This window comes from Raphanus sativus, unplaced genomic scaffold (assembly GCF_000801105.2).
Source record: "Raphanus sativus cultivar WK10039 unplaced genomic scaffold, ASM80110v3 Scaffold2024, whole genome shotgun sequence".
Taxonomy (NCBI): Eukaryota; Viridiplantae; Streptophyta; class Magnoliopsida; order Brassicales; family Brassicaceae; genus Raphanus; species Raphanus sativus.
Window position 1 is genome coordinate 1 of NW_026617333.1, and position 17,831 is coordinate 17,831.

Genomic DNA, 17,831 nt, shown 5'->3' on the forward strand with positions numbered 1-17,831 from the left:
CTTGAGTTAATAAAGAGAGTTCTTTATATTGAGATCTTATACAAACCATTGAGATAATAATAAAAACAATACAACTTCAATTGTGTGTGATAAGCAATACTTTTGTTGTCTTCGACTGCTCTTTTTCTACTTGTATGTCTATGAGTTGTAATCACAATAATAATGATCATTGTGAAAGTGTGTTTGTGTTTTAATTAACCGTCTCTGCCAGATTTTTCAATACAATTGATCGACTTTTTTTGTCATGTAAAACATTCAAGTTACAGAGTCGACAAATTTGAATTAAGAGATTACATAACTGACAAATTAAACAAGTTTAGCATTAATGTAAATAAACGAGTCTAATTCAGATGGATGCTAGACATGAGACCTCTTATTAAGCTAGAGGCTTCCGTTATGGGTTTCTGGGTAGAAAAGTTACATGCATAATCAATAACACACACACAGGTGTCCGTTGATTACGGAGTTGGACGAAAAACATGCAAACAAAGAAAATTATGATGAACGAAAAACATGCAAACAAAGAAAATTATGATTGAACAAAAAAGAGGTCCTACCGGGAGTCGAACCCAGGTCGCTGGATTCAAAGTCCAGAGTGCTAACCACTACACCATAGAACCAAGTTGTTGTAGTACATTTATCATTTTATCTAACCCTTAGTCAAAGATATATGCAACACTACATACACAGAACAAAACTCACTTTCGAATCTATAGTAACATCATTCAAGTTGTGAAAAAAACACACATCCATCATTTCACCAAAGATCCTCTGCATAACACTATCATTAAACTACAAAACCAATTTCAAAATCTGGAAATGGAACATACAAAAGAGGTGTTTTTAACTCTTTTTAAACCTAAAAGATTGTTTCCTCTTGCCTAGTGCCAAAGAAAGTTATTGCTAAATCACCAAATGTATCCCATCTTTACTCCGAGTAAACACTTTGGCAAATCCGTTCCGGTTCTTCTCAGAACTCCCTCTGTTTGATGAAGCAGTATCAGAAGATGATGTTTCTTTGGTAGGTTTCATGCTTGCCATGTAAGTATCATTCTTGTGTACTCTCCAACTCTCTGTGCTGTTGCTTACACCATTAGTAGCAGCCACTGGAATGCTCGCTGTATCGACCAAGAAGTCTTCAAGCGTCGCCAGAGACTGTAACTGTTTCCCCAACGAAGCTATTGTCTTCTGACAGTTTGCTAGTTTCCCTGCAGCTGTTGCCATGTCTTCCTGCAATTGCATTATCAATAAAAGGTTTAAAATTGCAACACTTACTAATGTAGAGAGAGTGAGAGAGAGAGAGAGAGAGACCTGTTTGATCTTTGGTTGTCCTACAGCGCTTTCTTGATGGAGAGTGACTTCTTCTTCAAGAGCCTCACATTTTCTTCTAAGCTCATCAGAAGCTAACCTTTCCTTTCTCACCTCTTCTTCCAAACACTCAATCTTCTTCTGATTACCCTCTGCCTCTGCTTCCATGGATTCTATCTGTGTCTCAACTTCTGTTTTTAATTCATTAGCCAGTTTCATCTCCCTCTGTATCTCCTCTAGCTTTGTCTCAATATCTTGTAGACAAACTTGAGATTCTTTGTACTTGTCTTTGATTACGTCATAAGATATCTGCAGCTCAGCTTTCTCAACCTCCACCTTCTCCAACTTGTTCTCCACCTCCGCTTTAGCACAAACTATGCCTTCAAGCTCAACTCTCAGTGCATCTTTCTCTGCTTCTAACTTGTTTAACTTATTCTCCAGCTCTACTTTATCACTAACTGTAGCTTCAAGGTCAAGTCTCAGAGTGCTCACCACTTCTTTATCACTTTTAACTTTGCTTTCAAGCTCACCTCTCTCTGCTTCTAACTTTTCTAGCTTACTTTCCAGCTCCAGTTTATCACTAACCATTGCTTCAAGCTCGAATCTCAACGTGCTCTCCACTTCTCTCTCAGATTCAACTTTGCTTTCAAGCTTATCTTTCTCTACTTTCAACTTCTCCAGCTTACTTTCCAGCTCCACTTTATCACATACGATAGCGTCCAGCTCATATCTAAGTGTGTTCTCCACTTCTCTGCAACACTTGACTTCGCTTTCTAGCTCACCTTTCTCAGCTTCTAACTTCTCCAACTTCTCTTCAAGTTCTTTATTCCGGCCAGTCAACGCTTCTATCTCAGCAGCCAACGAGTTATCCGTTAGAACAACAACAGCTTCTTCTGTGACAGACTCAGGTCCACTCTTACCGCTTGGTGGAGTCTCAGGCAAAGCTACAAGTCGTTCCATCTCAAGAAAATCACCCATGAGATCAATCTCAATGGCAGAAGAAGAAGCAGTTCCCTGAAGGCTTCTCTTCTCAATAACCGTGGTTGATGCACCTGACTCAGAGCAGCTCGCATCTGAATGACTATCTGTAGACCGATGATCATTATTAAACGAAGATTTAGACGACAACATCGTCCTAAGCTTCCTACACTCAGCCTCTAGCTTCGCCACTTTCTTGATCACATCCAGCTGCTGCTTGCTAGCGGTCTCAGCCGCCTGCGTGCTCAGATCTCTCTCTATCGTTCTGATCTCCAGCTCCTCGCAACGAGCGATGAGCTCGTGTCTCAGCATCACGTTTTCTCTAGCCACGGATTCGGCCATTGTTGCAAGCTCCTCGGACTTGGTTGCAGCTTCGAGAAGCTCCCCTTCGAGGTCGGTTTTAGAAGCTTGCAGCTCTCGCGTCTTCTCGGTGACAGCGTCTTGGATCCTCTGCTCTTGCTCGTCTCTCGCTTGGCGTAGCTGTCTGACACACTCCTTGAGAGCTCCGTCGAGATGGCTCACTCTATCTTCCAACACTCTCTTGTTCTCATCCGCAGCTTCGAGCTTCTCCTTTAACTCCACAGCTTCGTTCTCAGCTTTCTCCCATCCTTTTCACAACAACAACATAATATATTAATCATAAAATCCAAAATCTATAGAGAAGTGAAAAGGATTTGATGATGATACCAGCGACAGCTTCTTCAGCTACTTTGACGTGTTGGTTCACCAGATCATCCTTAGCACTCACATTAGCAAGAGCAGCTGAGAGCTTCTCAGTTAGAGTCCTGATGCTATCTTTCAAATCTTCTTTCTCAGTTTCCACTTCAAGAGAAGCCTCCTCAGGTTGTTTTGTCTCATCTTCATGAGTCTCCATTGTACTCTCAGGCTTCAGAAACAGAAAAAGAAGCAATCATCAAAATGATTGTTTATATGCAAAGGAGATAAGAATAAAGTTAGTTGGTGAGGTGGTTCTTTACTTGAATGTCAGATTGTGAAGAGACTACAGAGTCTGATTCACCAAAGCTTCTCTCAGATGACTCACTCTTGCCTTTCTCCATTACAAAATCAGCACCATAACACACACACAGTCTCAGGATCTGAATAGAGAGAAGAGAAACACACACACACACAACTTTATTTCAAAAACTAAACAGATTAAAGAAAGCAACAAACTTTGAGATGAAGCATAAAGAGGACTCAACCAACCAAGTAACATGCAAGAGAAGAGAAAATCTAGAATAAACCAATCATTAATTCCCAAATAAATTGACTTTTGTCTTTCTTTTTTATTTATCATAACAAATAACAATAGAGAAAAGCTACATGACAAATACTCTTTTAACTTATAAAAAAAAAATTGAATTTTTAACATTTGAAACGCATTGCTTGTAGTTGAAATCATGCTCAAAAAAAAATCACAGCTTTTGAGATAACAATCAGTTTTTTTCTAATTCTGCTGAAAACACAAATCAAAAGGGTAATCACATCAAAAGAAGTATACTACAAAAAAAAAAGAAGCAAGTTGCTTGCAAGCAACTGTAAAGAAGCTTTTCATACATATTGGTCTTTCTCCAGAAACAACACCAAAGGAGAAATGAAGTACAAAAAAAGGAAGAGAGGAATCTTACACAGAGACCACCACCACCACCTTTGTCCGATGAATGGAGTGGAGACCTGCCTGTCTGAAGAAGCTTTAAGATCCGATAATGTCACCAATTGAAAACAAAAGATCGAAGCTTTCTTCTTCTACTGTCTGGAAGTTAAACACCACTATTACGTTTTTTAACAGCGACAAGGCGCAGCAGCAGAGAGAGAGAGAGAGAGAGAGAGAGATAATTCTCTCTATCTTTGTTTTTTTTTGCTTATTTTAATTTTCTAATTTTTTTGAAAATATTTTTTTTTCTTCTCTTTAATTCAAAAGAGAGAGAGGGCATGTGATACTCTGTATGTGGAGCTGTGTGTACTCAAGCATTTAAATCTAACTTTTCAGCTTTTATTTATTTATTTTAAATTCGGAATATTAGTATTTTATGTATCTGAAGAAACGTATTTTCTAAATTCAGAATCGTACTACTTAACTACTCAAATTTTCTTTCTTCTTTGAGTTCAAAACTTAACTTGCTTAGAGCAGGTTTATTGCAGTGTTTTGGTGAGATCTTGAAAGAGGAGAGAGGAAGGGGGATCCATCAAATTCTCAAAAACCAAAGAAAAAGTCGTCTGAGGAAGAAACGAAAAAGGTTGGGTTTTTTCATGATTACGGGCCCCACTGAAACGTGGTGGCCCACGACTGGTTTATCTTTTTTTTTTTTTAAAAAAAAAATCGGATAAAAAGAAAAAAAAAAGAAAAAGAAAGAACCCTATTTGGGGTTGTGGGATAATCATGGTCTTACAGTTCCCGCTCCCTCACTAAACATAACGTTAATTATTTTTCTTGTCTCCATTTGCATTTTAAAATATTTTTCCGAAGATCAGAGGTTTTTTTTTATCTTTTCCTAACAATAAAGAGTATTTATTATGTTAATAAAATTATTATCAAATTTAGAAAGCAGCAGCAGCACAGTTCTTTTTGAATTTAAGGATGTTGAAGTTTTACATGGGTGGCCATCGGATTCCCTGACAAATCAGAGTGAGATACACAATTTATCCTACGGCTGAGATTTGCTCCTCCCTTACCTGCTTTAATTCCCTTCGTCTTCTACGACCATTATTATTTTACTCCATTTATGTGATTAGTTTATAGTTTATATACACTCATCTCAACATCCAGATGTATTTATTCTTATTAATCGTTAGTAGTAGTTGGTACGATAGCTTTATCTTCACTCCAAAATCACTATTAATAGTCTCGTTTATTGTCGTTTATCTCGAGACTAAAAACTATTCCCTCCGTTTCATTTAAATACTGTTGTTTTGCTGTTTCTTCGTACCATGACAAATGAATTAAGAAAACTTGGTTAAAATTGCCTGGGTTTGATAAAAGCCCATTTAGTTGTATGGGCTTCAGGTCTAAAGCCTAGATCGTTGGGACTCCAATGAGATAATAAAAGGCCTAACTAATTGATAAGTTTAACCTACTTCCTGAATAGCAAAAAGGCCATCCATACATACTTGTGTCACTTTCATTCTCGCTGGACTCTCAGGATCTGGCCCAATAAAATCCCCCAAAGGCCTATATAATCTGCTAACCGGTCAACTGAAATATTTTTTCTTGGTGAAAGCTAGTACACCAGACGGTTTAGATATTCGTGTTATATAGTAGTATGTATGATTAAATTACCTCTTTAATAAAATGTATTAAAAGTTACTTGCGTATAAAATGGAAAATTCATAAAAATGATTGTCTTATTAGTATTTTTTAACATTTAGGAGTAGGCATTATGATTTGTTCATTAGCTGATTTCATAGCATTATTAATCTATATTATTATATTAATTGTTGCATATCAGATTAGATTCTATTCATTGACTGGTGTTTGCAGGAAGCAAAGGGACAAACACCATCCATGTGCTTGATACAACCATACACACTTGGTGGCAAGTGGCAACACACTTGTCACTATATTATAATTTCATTTTGATCATATATATTGCGTCTCCATTTCGTTTTTAGGTCTATAAAACATTTGGATCAATGTTCAATAACTGAAACCCGCATCAGGAATATCTACCAATAATGGCTATTAAGAGGACGAGTTTCTCTAGATACATATGTTTTTTTACTTTTGTAGATTTCTTCTCCTTTCTATCAAAGTGGGTTTATATATGTATATGTCACGGAATTATTTATTAGCATGGGAAAATTACTTTTTTAGCAACAAAAAAAAGAGAAAATGACTTGCTCTCTAGAGAGAGAAACCGTAGATGAAACGAAGTGATGATTAACATTTCAAAACTGATATCTTCTTTTGTTTTATGATTTTAAGTATAACCAATACCCCAATATCCTCACATTCTCTTGTTCAGCATTACCTTGACATTTTATGTGATACTATCATCATGCATGCGTGGGTAAAACTACGAGCATAAGTAGCGTCCAGATAAACTATTCTTTTACCTAAACGCGAGTGAAATCACTAAACTTGATAGGAACAAATTTTTGGCACTTAGGCGATCGCTAAAATTCTATAATGGTTTAAATCTTGGCTTGAAAACTCCTAACTTGCCTTACATTTTACCCCATCGAAGCTACTAGCCTACTAGTTAAGTCAAAGGACATTGCTTACACTATGCAAAAGGGAAACCAAAACTTGCTGCCTACTTCATTCACGATATTTTCCCTATCTTATTGTTCACACAAAGTGAGACCATTGACCAAGTCAGCCAAAAACACAATACCCAATGGTCATATGCAGGAACAATGCATGTTAAAAATCGGTTTCATGTATGTAATTTCATATATATACATCATGCATTTTGCCTGTGAAACTGGTTAAAATTTATAGTTATATATAAATTCAAAGCAATTCAACCGCAATAAATACACATATGCATTGCCGGTTTTCTCTACAATTTGGCTGCCAAACCTACAATTACACTTCAGAGAAAACTTACTATTCTAATAAACTCTAAAGGATATTTCGTAAATTACGCCTTATAGACGTCAAAAAATTAACATTTTTTACAAAAAATAATATAATAATTTCGTAAATGTTCTCAATATCTTTCTGCATGTTTATTTTTCATGCTTACAAGAACAAGTTGTAAAAAAAAAAATCTCAATCTAAAATACGCATGCTTGAGTAGCTTGGTCCGTAGTTTTGATAGCTTTGGACTTTAACGTGCAACTGCTATAAGTATATCGTCGGTTACAAAAAAAATCCCCAAAGTTTCTTATTTATATGTTGAAATTTTTGGGGTCAACATTAATATATTGAATTATTGATCACTTATAAACAACTAAACACTGCACATAACTTATTTGAACAAGAAGACATATAATTTGCAATAACCAACAAATTAGCTATTCCATAACCAACAAAATAAATAGACAGTAGCAGGCTAGCAGCGGGATGTCGACGTCATGAGAAAAGTATGTTCATCGGACGGTAGTAATCTCCCCACATCCTCGGAAATATTTGGAATAAATAACACAAAACAAAAGGGAAAATCTATTTTCCTACAATTTATTTAAAATTTGAGGAAATAACAAAGATGATTTCCATTGTGAGGAAAAGAAACAAATGTTTCGACTGTGACGTAAACAAACAAAATGTTTCGATTAATAAGTAAAAACAGAGAGTACATTTAATTATGCACTCTGAACTTTCTTTTGGGACAAAATTATAATACGGTAATGTATAACAAATAAATAACAAATAAATGCTTGATTTAAAATACAAGATACAATCTAACCTTTTTAAATTAATATTAGATAAATTAATATATATATTAAAAATCTCTATAAATTAATATAATTTTATAGTTTCAAATTGAATGTTTGGTTTAATTAATATATCGATAAATTAATAATCTCTATAAATTAATAAAAATATAATTTTGGTGTAGTTCTAACATTATTAATTTATAGAAGTTTTACTGTATATAGAAGTTTTATATCTGTAAATGTAAATTATAATAATAATAGTCCAGTAATTTATCACTACTATATATTCTTTTTTGAAAAAAACTATTACTACTATATATTGAATGCTTTTGAATTAGAATATCATATGATGTTGGAAGGAAAAAACTTTTTTTTTTGTTTTTTTTGTCGACTCTCATCTTTGAAGATCAAGTGGTAGACAGTCTTGAGTCGTTCTGGAGAACCACTCTGTCCGGCTGGGTCTGATCTATATGGGAAAAGAGAACACCACTAAGTCTCGCCTCCTTGGCGAGAGAATCTGCACGCAAGTTAATACTCTTGGGTATGTGGGCAATACTGAACTCCGAAAAACCAGTTTGTAGAAGCCAGAAGGAGACTAGCTCATAGTAAAAGGCCGGCCAGTCGGTAGGGTTGGCAATCATGTCCACCAAATCGGAACAATCCGTCTCCATATGGATCACGTTGTAGGAAAACTCTCTCAAGCAAGACATCGTCTATATAAACCCTTCCATCTTTGCATGGAGAGAGGATAGGCTTTTACGGCATCCTTGTAGTCCAAATCTCTCGACTACCATATGATCCTTATAAAACTATCCTATACCACTGACTGTGCCATTATCGATCCATGACGCATCGATTTGGCAGGTCGGGTGTTGGGGTGCTATCTGGACATGCGAGCTAGGTAAATGATCTGATCGTGCTCCCTCTTCCTCTTCCTCCTCAAGTAGATTCGCTTTCCTCTAGCATTCCGTTTCGATGGAAGCTAACTGGAGAATGTCGACCGGTGATACTTTTTTTCCATTGAAAACTTTATCATTTCGTGTCTTTCAGATATACCATAAAATCCATGGGAATGTTTCAATAAGTGGTTTTATATAGGCCACGTTTTTCTTCTTTCAAAAAAGAAAGTTCATGTTTTGATAAAGAGAGGTACTCGGGAAGTAACCCGGAATAGACGGATAAAACTTAAAATTCAAGAGATGTGAAAATTGAAAAATTTGCCAAAATATTAATAAATGCAATGGAGCTTTGAAAAAAAAAACGAAAGTTGACTAACATGGAAAATACAATTTCTTGATATTTTTTACTCTCTTTACTTCTTTGCCACCGTTAGATTTTTTACTTTGAAACTGAAAATTAAATTAAATAACTTAATTGCCAAAAAAAAGAGAGAATATTCTGATTTATAATAAAAGGAATCCTACGGGAAGAGCAAAAACATTATTTTCATGGCCTAAAGAGAGAGAGAGATAGAGAGAGACAGACGTTTGAGATTTGATGAGCTGAAGAAGAGAACTTCACATGGAACAAGAGCCCCTCACTCCCACCGTTACCTTCCTCTCCGCTTACAATTTGAATTAGGGTTTCCTCTTCTTCTCTAGTTTTAGCTTCTCGATCTCTCTCTCTCTGTTACACCGATTCACTTCCCCAAAACTTCGTTAAATCATCTTCTGGGTTTCCTTCATTTCTCGATCTGATTCCGAAATTCGCAAACTTTTTCTTCTGGGTCGAGAGATGGAAGAAGGAAGCGTGTTCAGATCTCTACTAGCGATTCTCCAGTGGTGGGGCTTCAACGTCACCGTCATCATCATGAACAAATGGATCTTCCAGGTTTTGATCTCATCTCGAGTCTTAATTAATCTAATCTTAGATTAAAGTTGTCAACTTTGTGATGCAGAAACTGGATTTCAAGTTTCCGTTGTCGGTTTCGTGTGTTCACTTCATATGTTCGTCGATTGGAGCTTACGTCGTGATCAAAATCCTCAAGCTTAAACCTTTGATCCTTGTCGAGCCTGAAGATCGGTGGAGGAGGATCTTCCCCATGTCTTTCGTCTTCTGCATCAACATTGTGTTGGGGAATGTCAGCCTTCGTTACATCCCCGTTTCGTTTATGCAGACCATCAAGTCCTTCACTCCTGCTACTACAGGTTATATAGGGTTTGAGATGAGATTATGATCTTTGCCTGTTCTTGGTTGGATGAATCTGATTGTGTATGTGTGTTTGGAGCAGTTGTGTTACAGTGGTTGGTGTGGAGGAAGTACTTTGACTGGCGTATTTGGGCGTCTCTTGTCCCCATCGTTGGAGGGATCCTTCTGACTTCGGTTACAGAGCTTAGCTTTAACATGTTTGGATTCTGTGCTGCTCTGTTTGGGTGTTTAGCTACTTCTACTAAGACCATTCTAGCTGAGTCTCTTCTTCATGGTTACAAGTTTGACAGGTCAGTGCTGTGTTGCTTGTTGTGTCTTTATTGGATTCAATATGATGGAGTGATTGCTTGTTGTGTCTTTATTGGATTCGATATGGAGTGATTTTTACTTATATTGGCACTAGATAAATCATGTAATGGCATCTTATTCTTTATATAGAAGAAGCATTCATTGTAATTGGTTTAGCCACAGAGGTGATTGATAAGTTAACCAATGAATTGATTGTTCTGTTCTTGCTTATGCAGCATAAACACAGTGTACTACATGGCGCCTTTCGCCACCATGATTCTCGGGTTACCTGCATTACTACTGGAAGGCAACGGGATCCTGAGCTGGTTTGATGCACACCCGTCTCCCTGGTCAGCACTCATCATCATATTCAGCTCTGGTGTGTTGGCCTTCTGTCTCAACTTCTCCATCTTCTATGTCATCCACTCCACAACCGCAGTCACATTCAACGTAGCTGGAAATCTCAAGGTAACAAAATGACAATGCCTAAGCTCTTTATTGTTTGTTTGTTTGCAAATCGCATGTGGTTCATGTTCTTCTACTTGTGCTAGGTTGCGGTGGCTGTAATGGTGTCGTGGTTGATATTCCGTAACCCAATATCGTACATGAATGCTGTTGGATGTGGGATCACGCTTGTGGGCTGCACGTTCTATGGATACGTGAGGCATAAGCTTTCGCAGCAGCAGCAGCAGCCAGGAACTCCTAGGACTCCTCGTACACCAAGAAACAAGATGGAGTTGCTTCCTCTTGTTAATAATGATAAACTCGAAGGCAAAGTCTGATCTCATATTCAGTATCCACTGCTGCAAAAGAGAGATAAGAAGAAGCATTCACTCACACCAGAGGGGTGTTGAATTTTTACTACATATGCATTTTACTTGAAACCTTAATAGAGAAAAGTAACATTTTGTTTTATGGGCTCGTAGAAGAGATAATGGTTCATCTTATTTATAATCTCTGTGATAATGTAGAATCTTTTATTTATCTAATTTCTTTTTCAGAAACCTTAAAGAGCTGCTGTTTCTTTTCAATTTTTCTATATGTAAAATGAAGTAACTATGCAGTATGGTCATGCCTAAAGCAAGGCTCAAGAGGTTGATCTCTAAACTCTGCCAAGTTAGTGCTGAGCAAACATGTTTAAAACTCATTAAGTATGGATTGTTTCTAATTTCTATACAAACTGAAACTGGGTGGTTTATTCATCTCTTCTATATTTACTGTGATGACCCAAGAATGCAATATCTTCAGAGCATAGATCCATTGACAGATAATGTTGAGCTTCTCTGGACCTGAATCAAGGAGACATGGAGATCAGAGGAGTAATAATCATTCATACTCAGAAACTATGGTGAAACAATTGGTACTGACCTTCGCCGTCTGGTTTTCTCCATGGCTCCTGACACATTAGAGGGAGCAGCTCTTGATATCTGTCCTATGAATGAAGCATATTCATGGAAAGCTCTTCCTTTCAATGATATTGGAGGGACTACTGTCTCTAATATACCGGAAAGCTCTACCATTCGCTCACTGCATTCCAAAAAAAAAAACAGCAACTCCGATACTGAGAAAGATAAGAGAATACAGGAAACTTTTGGAAGATAAGCGTATCAGAGCAAGAAAATGGCTCAAATGTGAGGGGAGGATAATATTACCATTTTTGTACGTTAATATGTGTTTCTGGTTTCATATCCAAGAAGCCTCCACTGCTCAATGTGTAATCCTGCATTATGGCTGATGAAATAGGGACGGATCCTGTTGTAGCAATTTGGTTTGTGAAGAAGTTAAATCCTTTCTGCGCCACAGTGGAAGTCATCTGTTCAAGCACATTAGCTAGCTCAGACGTATCAAGATCTCCAGAAGTGTTCATCATTGGCTCCATCGCAACCTAAAGAAGTCAACTCCATAAGTTAAAACTGTCTGAGCTGACAACTGTAATCTAGAAAGAGCGGAAGATGAAGTGTAAATGTAACACTCACAAAGTTCATGCATCTAGAGTGCGTCAGGTCAGCTTCTGAGATTAGATTGGTTATCTGATGAGTGATGTCAAGAAGTTGTGGAGCTTCTACAGGTTCTGAATCCAAGTATGGCTTCAGATCAGCATGCCTCGTACAGAGTTTTCTCCATGATTCTTGCACGGTATCTCTCGAGGTATCAAGCTTCGTTTTCTGAGCGGCCTTGATTGTCATACCAAAATCTATACGGCTGCATTCATCTGTTGTTGTTGCCTGTTGCATCTTCTGGGAACTCTCTACATAATCCTTAAAACAATCTTCCATCATTGTCCCATCAAAAGATTGTGCAATGATCTCGCAAGTATTCATTAAGGAATTAAAACTCTGTGAACTGTCTATGTGTATCTCTGTTGATGGGGAGTTCTGTTCATCGTCTTCACTCATGGACGCTTCAACTCCTCCATCAAAATGACCACAGGATACTGCTCTTGGTGACAGCTCAGCTTCCCCATCCATTAAAGTTTCTGGAACATATGAAGATTCCGGTACACATGATACATCAACTGACTGTGGCATCCCATTAATGCAAGAGACTTTTGATGTCTCGTGTCTCGAAACCGAAACCTGTATGTCACTCAGAGGTTCATCTTCCGAATCAGAGGACATCACAACATTGGCCTTCCTCCTTCTGTTTGGCCGAGAGAGAGACAGTGGCTGGTAGGAAGTGTCGGTAAGCCCAGATGGAACACTTAAGAAGTCATCTAACTCATCATAATCCTCAAAACAAGTGTTCTGCCTTAACATGGCTGCTTTCTTGGCTGCTATGGTATTCTTTTCAGTGCCCCGCCTCCATAATCTATTAAGCATTATCTCGTTTTCAACCTCCTCAACAAATACTTCAACTGTGTCGTGACTTTTCTCCGCCATGGATAATGATTTAGCAATCTCATTCTCCACAAACTGTGATAGTTGAGAAGGAAAATCCTGCGTAATTATCTTGGGAAGCAGCACGTGACCAGCTTCATGATCAAATCGATCTGGATCACTAGTGTTCTTGGCCTTTCTAACTGTAAAATGTAAAGATATCAAACATTATAAACAGTATAAAGAGCTAAACATGTCCCCACTTAGTCTTGATAGTGAAACTATGGAGACTAAAATTAGTTTTCTATAATAATAGAACTCCAGAATACCTCTTTGGGATTTACTCTGAACCCAAAATTGTAATTGCATAATCGCTTTCCGTATATCACCACCACTAGTGATGGTCAATTGCTCTAGTGAATCAGGATTAACTTTAACATCCTCTGCTGCACAAATCTGTAAAACAACAAATGTTAGAAGAATCCAAATAACAATGAAAGGTTATGCATCAGAATATACTGTATATACCGAAGAAAGGTGGCTAAACAGCTCTTCTGTTGATGGCAAAGAAAAGCATATATCTATCCTCTTCAAGTTCTCTGGCAAACCATGATTCTTGTCTGTAATTATCCATGTAATACAGATGCAATCAGTATATTACCTAAGATATGTTACAAGTGAGGAAAACAATAATTATTTTAAACATGGATGAATAATACCATTTGCAGTCAATATCACAGGCCCTTTCGCTTTCTTAGCAATCTCCTGGATAGCACACACGAGACCACGATCTTCAGCAAAGGAAATATCTACATCCTCAAAAAGAATTAAAGGCTTCAAGTTGGCTTTGTCATTCTGGATATGTGATACAGGTGTTACTTCAATCACATCCTCTACCCCATTGCCATCAGTACAGGAATTGAAAAGAGGTTCCAATGACCTGCCGTAACAAGTGGTGTGAATATAAACACATTATCCTTGAGTTCGCATGTACCGATAGAAATGCAGAAAATAGCAAATCCAAGCATATACATAAACTGTTGCAACTCTATGTACCTTGATAGGCTATTTGACTCGAGAGCCTCCCCAAATTTCTGCTTAACAACTGTTCCGCTTCGGCATTCTGATGCATTAGACTATAGACAAACGTCATTTAGAGACATTCATTTTGCAGTAGCTAGACAGATACATTTAGCGGAAAACAAGTACATACCTCAAGGATTTTAAATCCTTGCTCTTTAGCACATGCATAAACAGCTGCAGATTTCCCACTCTGCAAGACATGCACAACCATACATGAAACTCAGAAAGCAATGTAAGAAGCAAAAACAGTTCGTGACAGAATATCTTAGGACATACCCCAACTGGACCAACGATTAAGAGAACATTTCTCAGGCGGTCTTCAGCACCAGTATTTTCCGAGTCAGAATCACTTTCAGAACAACTGTAGTCGGAGTCTTGCGATTGCTCTGCATCACTACTCAAAAAGTCTTGGCTTGCCTGAAAGCCTCGCTCACGCCATTGGCACAGCCATTCATTCATTAGTTTTACAGCTTCGGTATTACCACATACCTGACAAGAACTCGGGTGAGAAACTTGTCTTTGTTGCTTTTCTTTAAAACCATATCATACCAGAAGATATAAACATGCAATGACGGTGGTATGTTCAAAAATTTCTAACCTCCGAGGCACTTCTTGGCTGGTACTTATTTACCCACAAGCTACTACGAGGCTGGCCACTGAAAAATCATTATTGCATAGATTATAAAGTTATGATCAGTCATGTGCTCTGCTAGTGATATATCAAACCATACAAGTACCTTTGCAGTTCATGAGAAACGTCTGCCGTAGCCTCAGCATGATGATTAGACAAGTTAACTGCTTCACAACCCTAGAAAGATTGCAGGAAATGACCCTTTTGTCATGAATAGTTCAAAAAAACAAAACAAAAAAAGAACACAGACCAAAAGGAGACGTTCTAACTCACCACCACTTGAGCTCCATCTAAGGAGCCTACCGGAGATGCCTCTGCCATACCTTCTGATTGAGTATCTACATCATCGATGATGCACACGTCAGGATGTGAAAGAGTCGGAAGCTCATTCACTAGATCAAATTTAATTTGTTGTCGAGGATTCCAAGTGGTGGTGGACGTATGGTCAATGAAAGTCCAGTTCTTCCAATCAATGTTCCGATTACCATCATCCTAAGAAGAAAAGGTTTTTGCTTTTGTTAGTTAAACATAACCGAAGAAAGCTACAATATACGTCTAACAGCATTATACCTGAAACCTCTCAAAAACATGGATAGGTCCAATTTGATCCTTTACTTGATCCTGACAAGTACCATTCTCTTGACTCTTTTTCCCTCCTTTCCGAGATGAGAAAAAGGGATGCAATTGCTTGCCAGCAGACATCCGCGAATCTTCCTGATCAAACAGAAACCAATAATTAATTTCCCAAAAATTCAGACAACAATGTACATCACATTTTTTTGCTAAAGTTTACTCATTACCTCGGCTCTTAGTTTTGCTTCCAGACGCAAATTAGGAAGTAAAGGTGAGGAGGCATGTGGTTGTTGTTGATCATCAGCAGCTATGATCCCATTCTTATTTGAGTTGTGCTTAGGCGTTGACTTTCCTTTAGCCATCTTCATAGGAAAAAACAAAAAGAGGCAAACCTATTACTAATCCATGCTACTACACTGTCACCTAAACAAGGAACCAACCTTCTTGGGAGCTCCGTTCTTCTTCTTCGGTGTCGTCGTTCTCTGTTTTCTCGTCTTCTTCCTTTGACTGCTACAGAAATCACCATCTCCTCCTCCTCCTTCGCCGTCGCTTGACCACAGATCTCCATTCGACTCAATTACATCCTCCGATTTACGCGGGAGCAACGTCGACTGGACCAGCTTACGACGGACGTTCCTCCGTGGAGTCTGGATCACCGTCGCGGCAGCAACCCCGTCTCTCTCGCCTGATTCGTCCATCAGGAATGGTATGGTAGGATCTAGGGTTTAGGCTTGGTGTGAATTTGGGGGTTTTTGGTTGGTAATTGGTAACGTTGAAAGTTTAAATACGATATATGTTGGAAGATTTGATTTTTATTTTTTTTTGGAGGGAAGCAGATTCCTGTGTTTTCCTTTTTCCCGCTAAACCTCGCAAAGTGATGATGATTACTTTAGCTCTCGGAAAGTAAATAGACAATTGGGCTTTAAAGTGGGCCTTTTATTACCGGATTACTGATTCCGTGTGGAGGGTCACGCAATTCGAGTTGATAATTTCTTCGCTTCATCTCTCGAAATAATAGGTAACTGGGCTTTATATGGGCCTCACTGCAGAGCCTTGATTAAGAGGGTTACCCCTAGATCCCTTTAACCGGTGGAATATAAATTTGCATACATTTATACAATTCAAATGCAGAAATTTCAATGTTTTATATCTAAATGAATTTATTTTGTATAGTTATTTCGAGTTTCCACACTATTCTTTGAGAAATGTAGTAGTCGGTTGTTTTTATTTTATTTGTTTGCGAGATAAACAATTAATATCAGTGATATTGGTATTAATTTTCTAGACAATAAATTTGTTTGAACAAAACCAAAGAAAATTGAAACAAAAAGTAGAATATACACTGAAACCTCTATAAATTAATAATATTGGGACTACATCGAAACTATAATTTTTTTATTAATTTATAGAGATAATAATTTATCGAGATACTAATTGAACCAAAAATTCAATTTGAAACTATAAAATTATATTATTTTATAGAGATTTTTAATGTATATTAATTTATAGATTATTAATTTAAAGAGGTTATACTGTAGAGCAAAACCGATTTAGTAATATGAGTGTCCCTGCCATAATGATATAACCCAGTTATTTCTACGTTCCTAGAAATTTCTCGATCCTCAAGCTCAATAAGATTATTCTGCGTGTCTAAAAATTCAATAGATTGGATATCACGTTATATATTATTTGGCTTTAGGTAGCCCTACATTAATTATTTGATTTCATATCCACCCCTGTTTCACACCTTCTCCGAAATTTCTCACGCCAAAGCCGTACCTTCTTATCAATTAATATAAATAATCAAGAACAAATGTATGTAGACATATCTTTGTCTTATATATATTCATAGGCAACTCGAGATATATTGTTTTTATTATATATTTGAGGCAATCGAAGATATTGTTAGATAACATATGTAATGGTAAAGGTGATCATCTCTTTGTTTAGTTGTTGGGAAGGTATAGAGGGAGTACGGTATGCCGCCAATGCCAGTGAGGCCGCCCAGTATGGGCTAGCGAGTAACCAATACACATGTTGTTATTGACTTATTCTAAGTCTGGAGAAAATAGAATAATATACTATTTGTAAACATTTTCCATATTATATAGATTTATTTGTAGATTATACATTATCTAATGTGGGGTATAATCTAATAGTGCTGCTGCTACCTTGATCCATCCCAAGAAAAAGAAAACTCATTAATAGATTATAGATATATAGTCATATGCAGTACGGGGGATTAAGGCAACTTTTCCAAATTTTCTCTTTACATGAATTTTTGTTTGTGTCTGCAAACAACTGAAATGGTAGATTCACAACTCTGTGCTACTTCATGTCATGTTCACTTAAAACGTAAATTATTAAATTGGTTTTACTTGTTGTTGTGGTATAGTGTAATTTCTAAAGTGCATCATTCCGATTTAAAAGCATCGACTCTGAGATGGTGATGCTAGAGAAATAAATAGCATGGACTTTGCAGCTATTTCTCGGGCACAAAAGACATGAAAACATTCACCAACAACATGTCATATAATAAAATTCATGATACGTGAATATGTTTATAATTAATAATCTCATCCAAAGCATCTAAATTAAAATGTAAATGTACTGTTACTTCTGCTAGCATCAGGATAAATCTGACCCCTTAAAAAGAGAAAGATATTCGAATAACAACTCTAAAA

The 17,831-nt window shown here is 37.2% G+C and overlaps 3 protein-coding genes and 1 non-coding gene across 4 annotated transcripts; 1 reads left to right on the plus strand and 3 right to left on the minus strand.

The window, feature by feature from the left end:
* Positions 1 to 548: 548 nt before the first annotated feature.
* On the minus strand, positions 549 to 620 carry TRNAQ-UUG (transfer RNA glutamine (anticodon UUG)). Its single transcript has one exon. It is a non-coding gene; the product is annotated as a tRNA-Gln (tRNA).
* A 110-nt stretch (positions 621 to 730) lies between these two features.
* On the minus strand, positions 731 to 4,179 carry LOC108826898 (filament-like plant protein 1). The gene is made up of 5 exons (XM_018600241.2): positions 3,915 to 4,179; positions 3,264 to 3,383; positions 2,974 to 3,172; positions 1,312 to 2,894; positions 731 to 1,230 (listed from the first exon to the last, which is right to left on the minus strand). Exons 2-5 carry the CDS (start codon positions 3,342 to 3,344, stop codon positions 904 to 906), a joined length of 2,190 nt encoding a protein of 729 aa, XP_018455743.2. The 5' UTR covers positions 3,345 to 3,383; positions 3,915 to 4,179; the 3' UTR covers positions 731 to 903.
* A 4,873-nt stretch (positions 4,180 to 9,052) lies between these two features.
* Positions 9,053 to 11,055, plus strand: LOC108826900 (UDP-galactose transporter 1). Its single transcript, XM_018600242.2, has 5 exons — positions 9,053 to 9,438; positions 9,506 to 9,755; positions 9,839 to 10,046; positions 10,281 to 10,512; positions 10,596 to 11,055. Exons 1-5 carry the CDS (start codon positions 9,343 to 9,345, stop codon positions 10,824 to 10,826), a joined length of 1,017 nt encoding a protein of 338 aa, XP_018455744.1. The 5' UTR covers positions 9,053 to 9,342; the 3' UTR covers positions 10,827 to 11,055.
* Positions 11,056 to 11,078: 23 nt separating this feature from the next.
* Positions 11,079 to 15,937, minus strand: LOC108826897 (uncharacterized). The gene is made up of 16 exons (XM_018600240.2): positions 15,588 to 15,937; positions 15,375 to 15,509; positions 15,145 to 15,288; positions 14,848 to 15,066; positions 14,681 to 14,751; positions 14,542 to 14,599; positions 14,220 to 14,432; positions 14,074 to 14,133; positions 13,917 to 13,996; positions 13,580 to 13,800; positions 13,389 to 13,480; positions 13,190 to 13,316; positions 12,021 to 13,063; positions 11,697 to 11,929; positions 11,413 to 11,571; positions 11,079 to 11,333 (listed from the first exon to the last, which is right to left on the minus strand). The coding sequence occupies exons 1-16, from the start codon at positions 15,843 to 15,845 to the stop codon at positions 11,240 to 11,242; spliced, it is 3,207 nt and encodes a 1,068-aa protein (XP_018455742.1). The 5' UTR covers positions 15,846 to 15,937; the 3' UTR covers positions 11,079 to 11,239.
* Between the last annotated feature and the right edge of the window lie 1,894 nt (positions 15,938 to 17,831).

What these genes read in the sequence shown, in the direction of transcription:
- LOC108826898 (XM_018600241.2), bottom strand. Translation starts at nt 3,344, where the DNA reads ATGGAGAAAGGCAAGAGTGAGTCATCTGAGAGAAGCTTTGGTGAATCA. An exon ending in CTTCACAATCTGACATTCAA is followed by an intron (nt 3,173 to 3,263) that starts GTAAAGAACCAC and finishes CTGTTTCTGAAG; the next exon opens with CCTGAGAGTACAATGGAGAC. An exon ending in GACAACCAAAGATCAAACAG is followed by an intron (nt 1,231 to 1,311) that starts GTCTCTCTCTCT and finishes ATGCAATTGCAG; the next exon opens with GAAGACATGGCAACAGCTGC.
- LOC108826900 (XM_018600242.2), top strand. Translation starts at nt 9,343, where the DNA reads ATGGAAGAAGGAAGCGTGTTCAGATCTCTACTAGCGATTCTCCAGTGG. An exon ending in CTTCACTCCTGCTACTACAG is followed by an intron (nt 9,756 to 9,838) that starts GTTATATAGGGT and finishes TGTTTGGAGCAG; the next exon opens with TTGTGTTACAGTGGTTGGTG. An exon ending in ACGTAGCTGGAAATCTCAAG is followed by an intron (nt 10,513 to 10,595) that starts GTAACAAAATGA and finishes TACTTGTGCTAG; the next exon opens with GTTGCGGTGGCTGTAATGGT.
- LOC108826897 (XM_018600240.2), bottom strand. Translation starts at nt 15,845, where the DNA reads ATGGACGAATCAGGCGAGAGAGACGGGGTTGCTGCCGCGACGGTGATC. An exon ending in AAGGATTTAAAATCCTTGAG is followed by an intron (nt 13,997 to 14,073) that starts GTATGTACTTGT and finishes GTTTGTCTATAG; the next exon opens with TCTAATGCATCAGAATGCCG. An exon ending in TCAGAGTAAATCCCAAAGAG is followed by an intron (nt 13,064 to 13,189) that starts GTATTCTGGAGT and finishes TACATTTTACAG; the next exon opens with TTAGAAAGGCCAAGAACACT.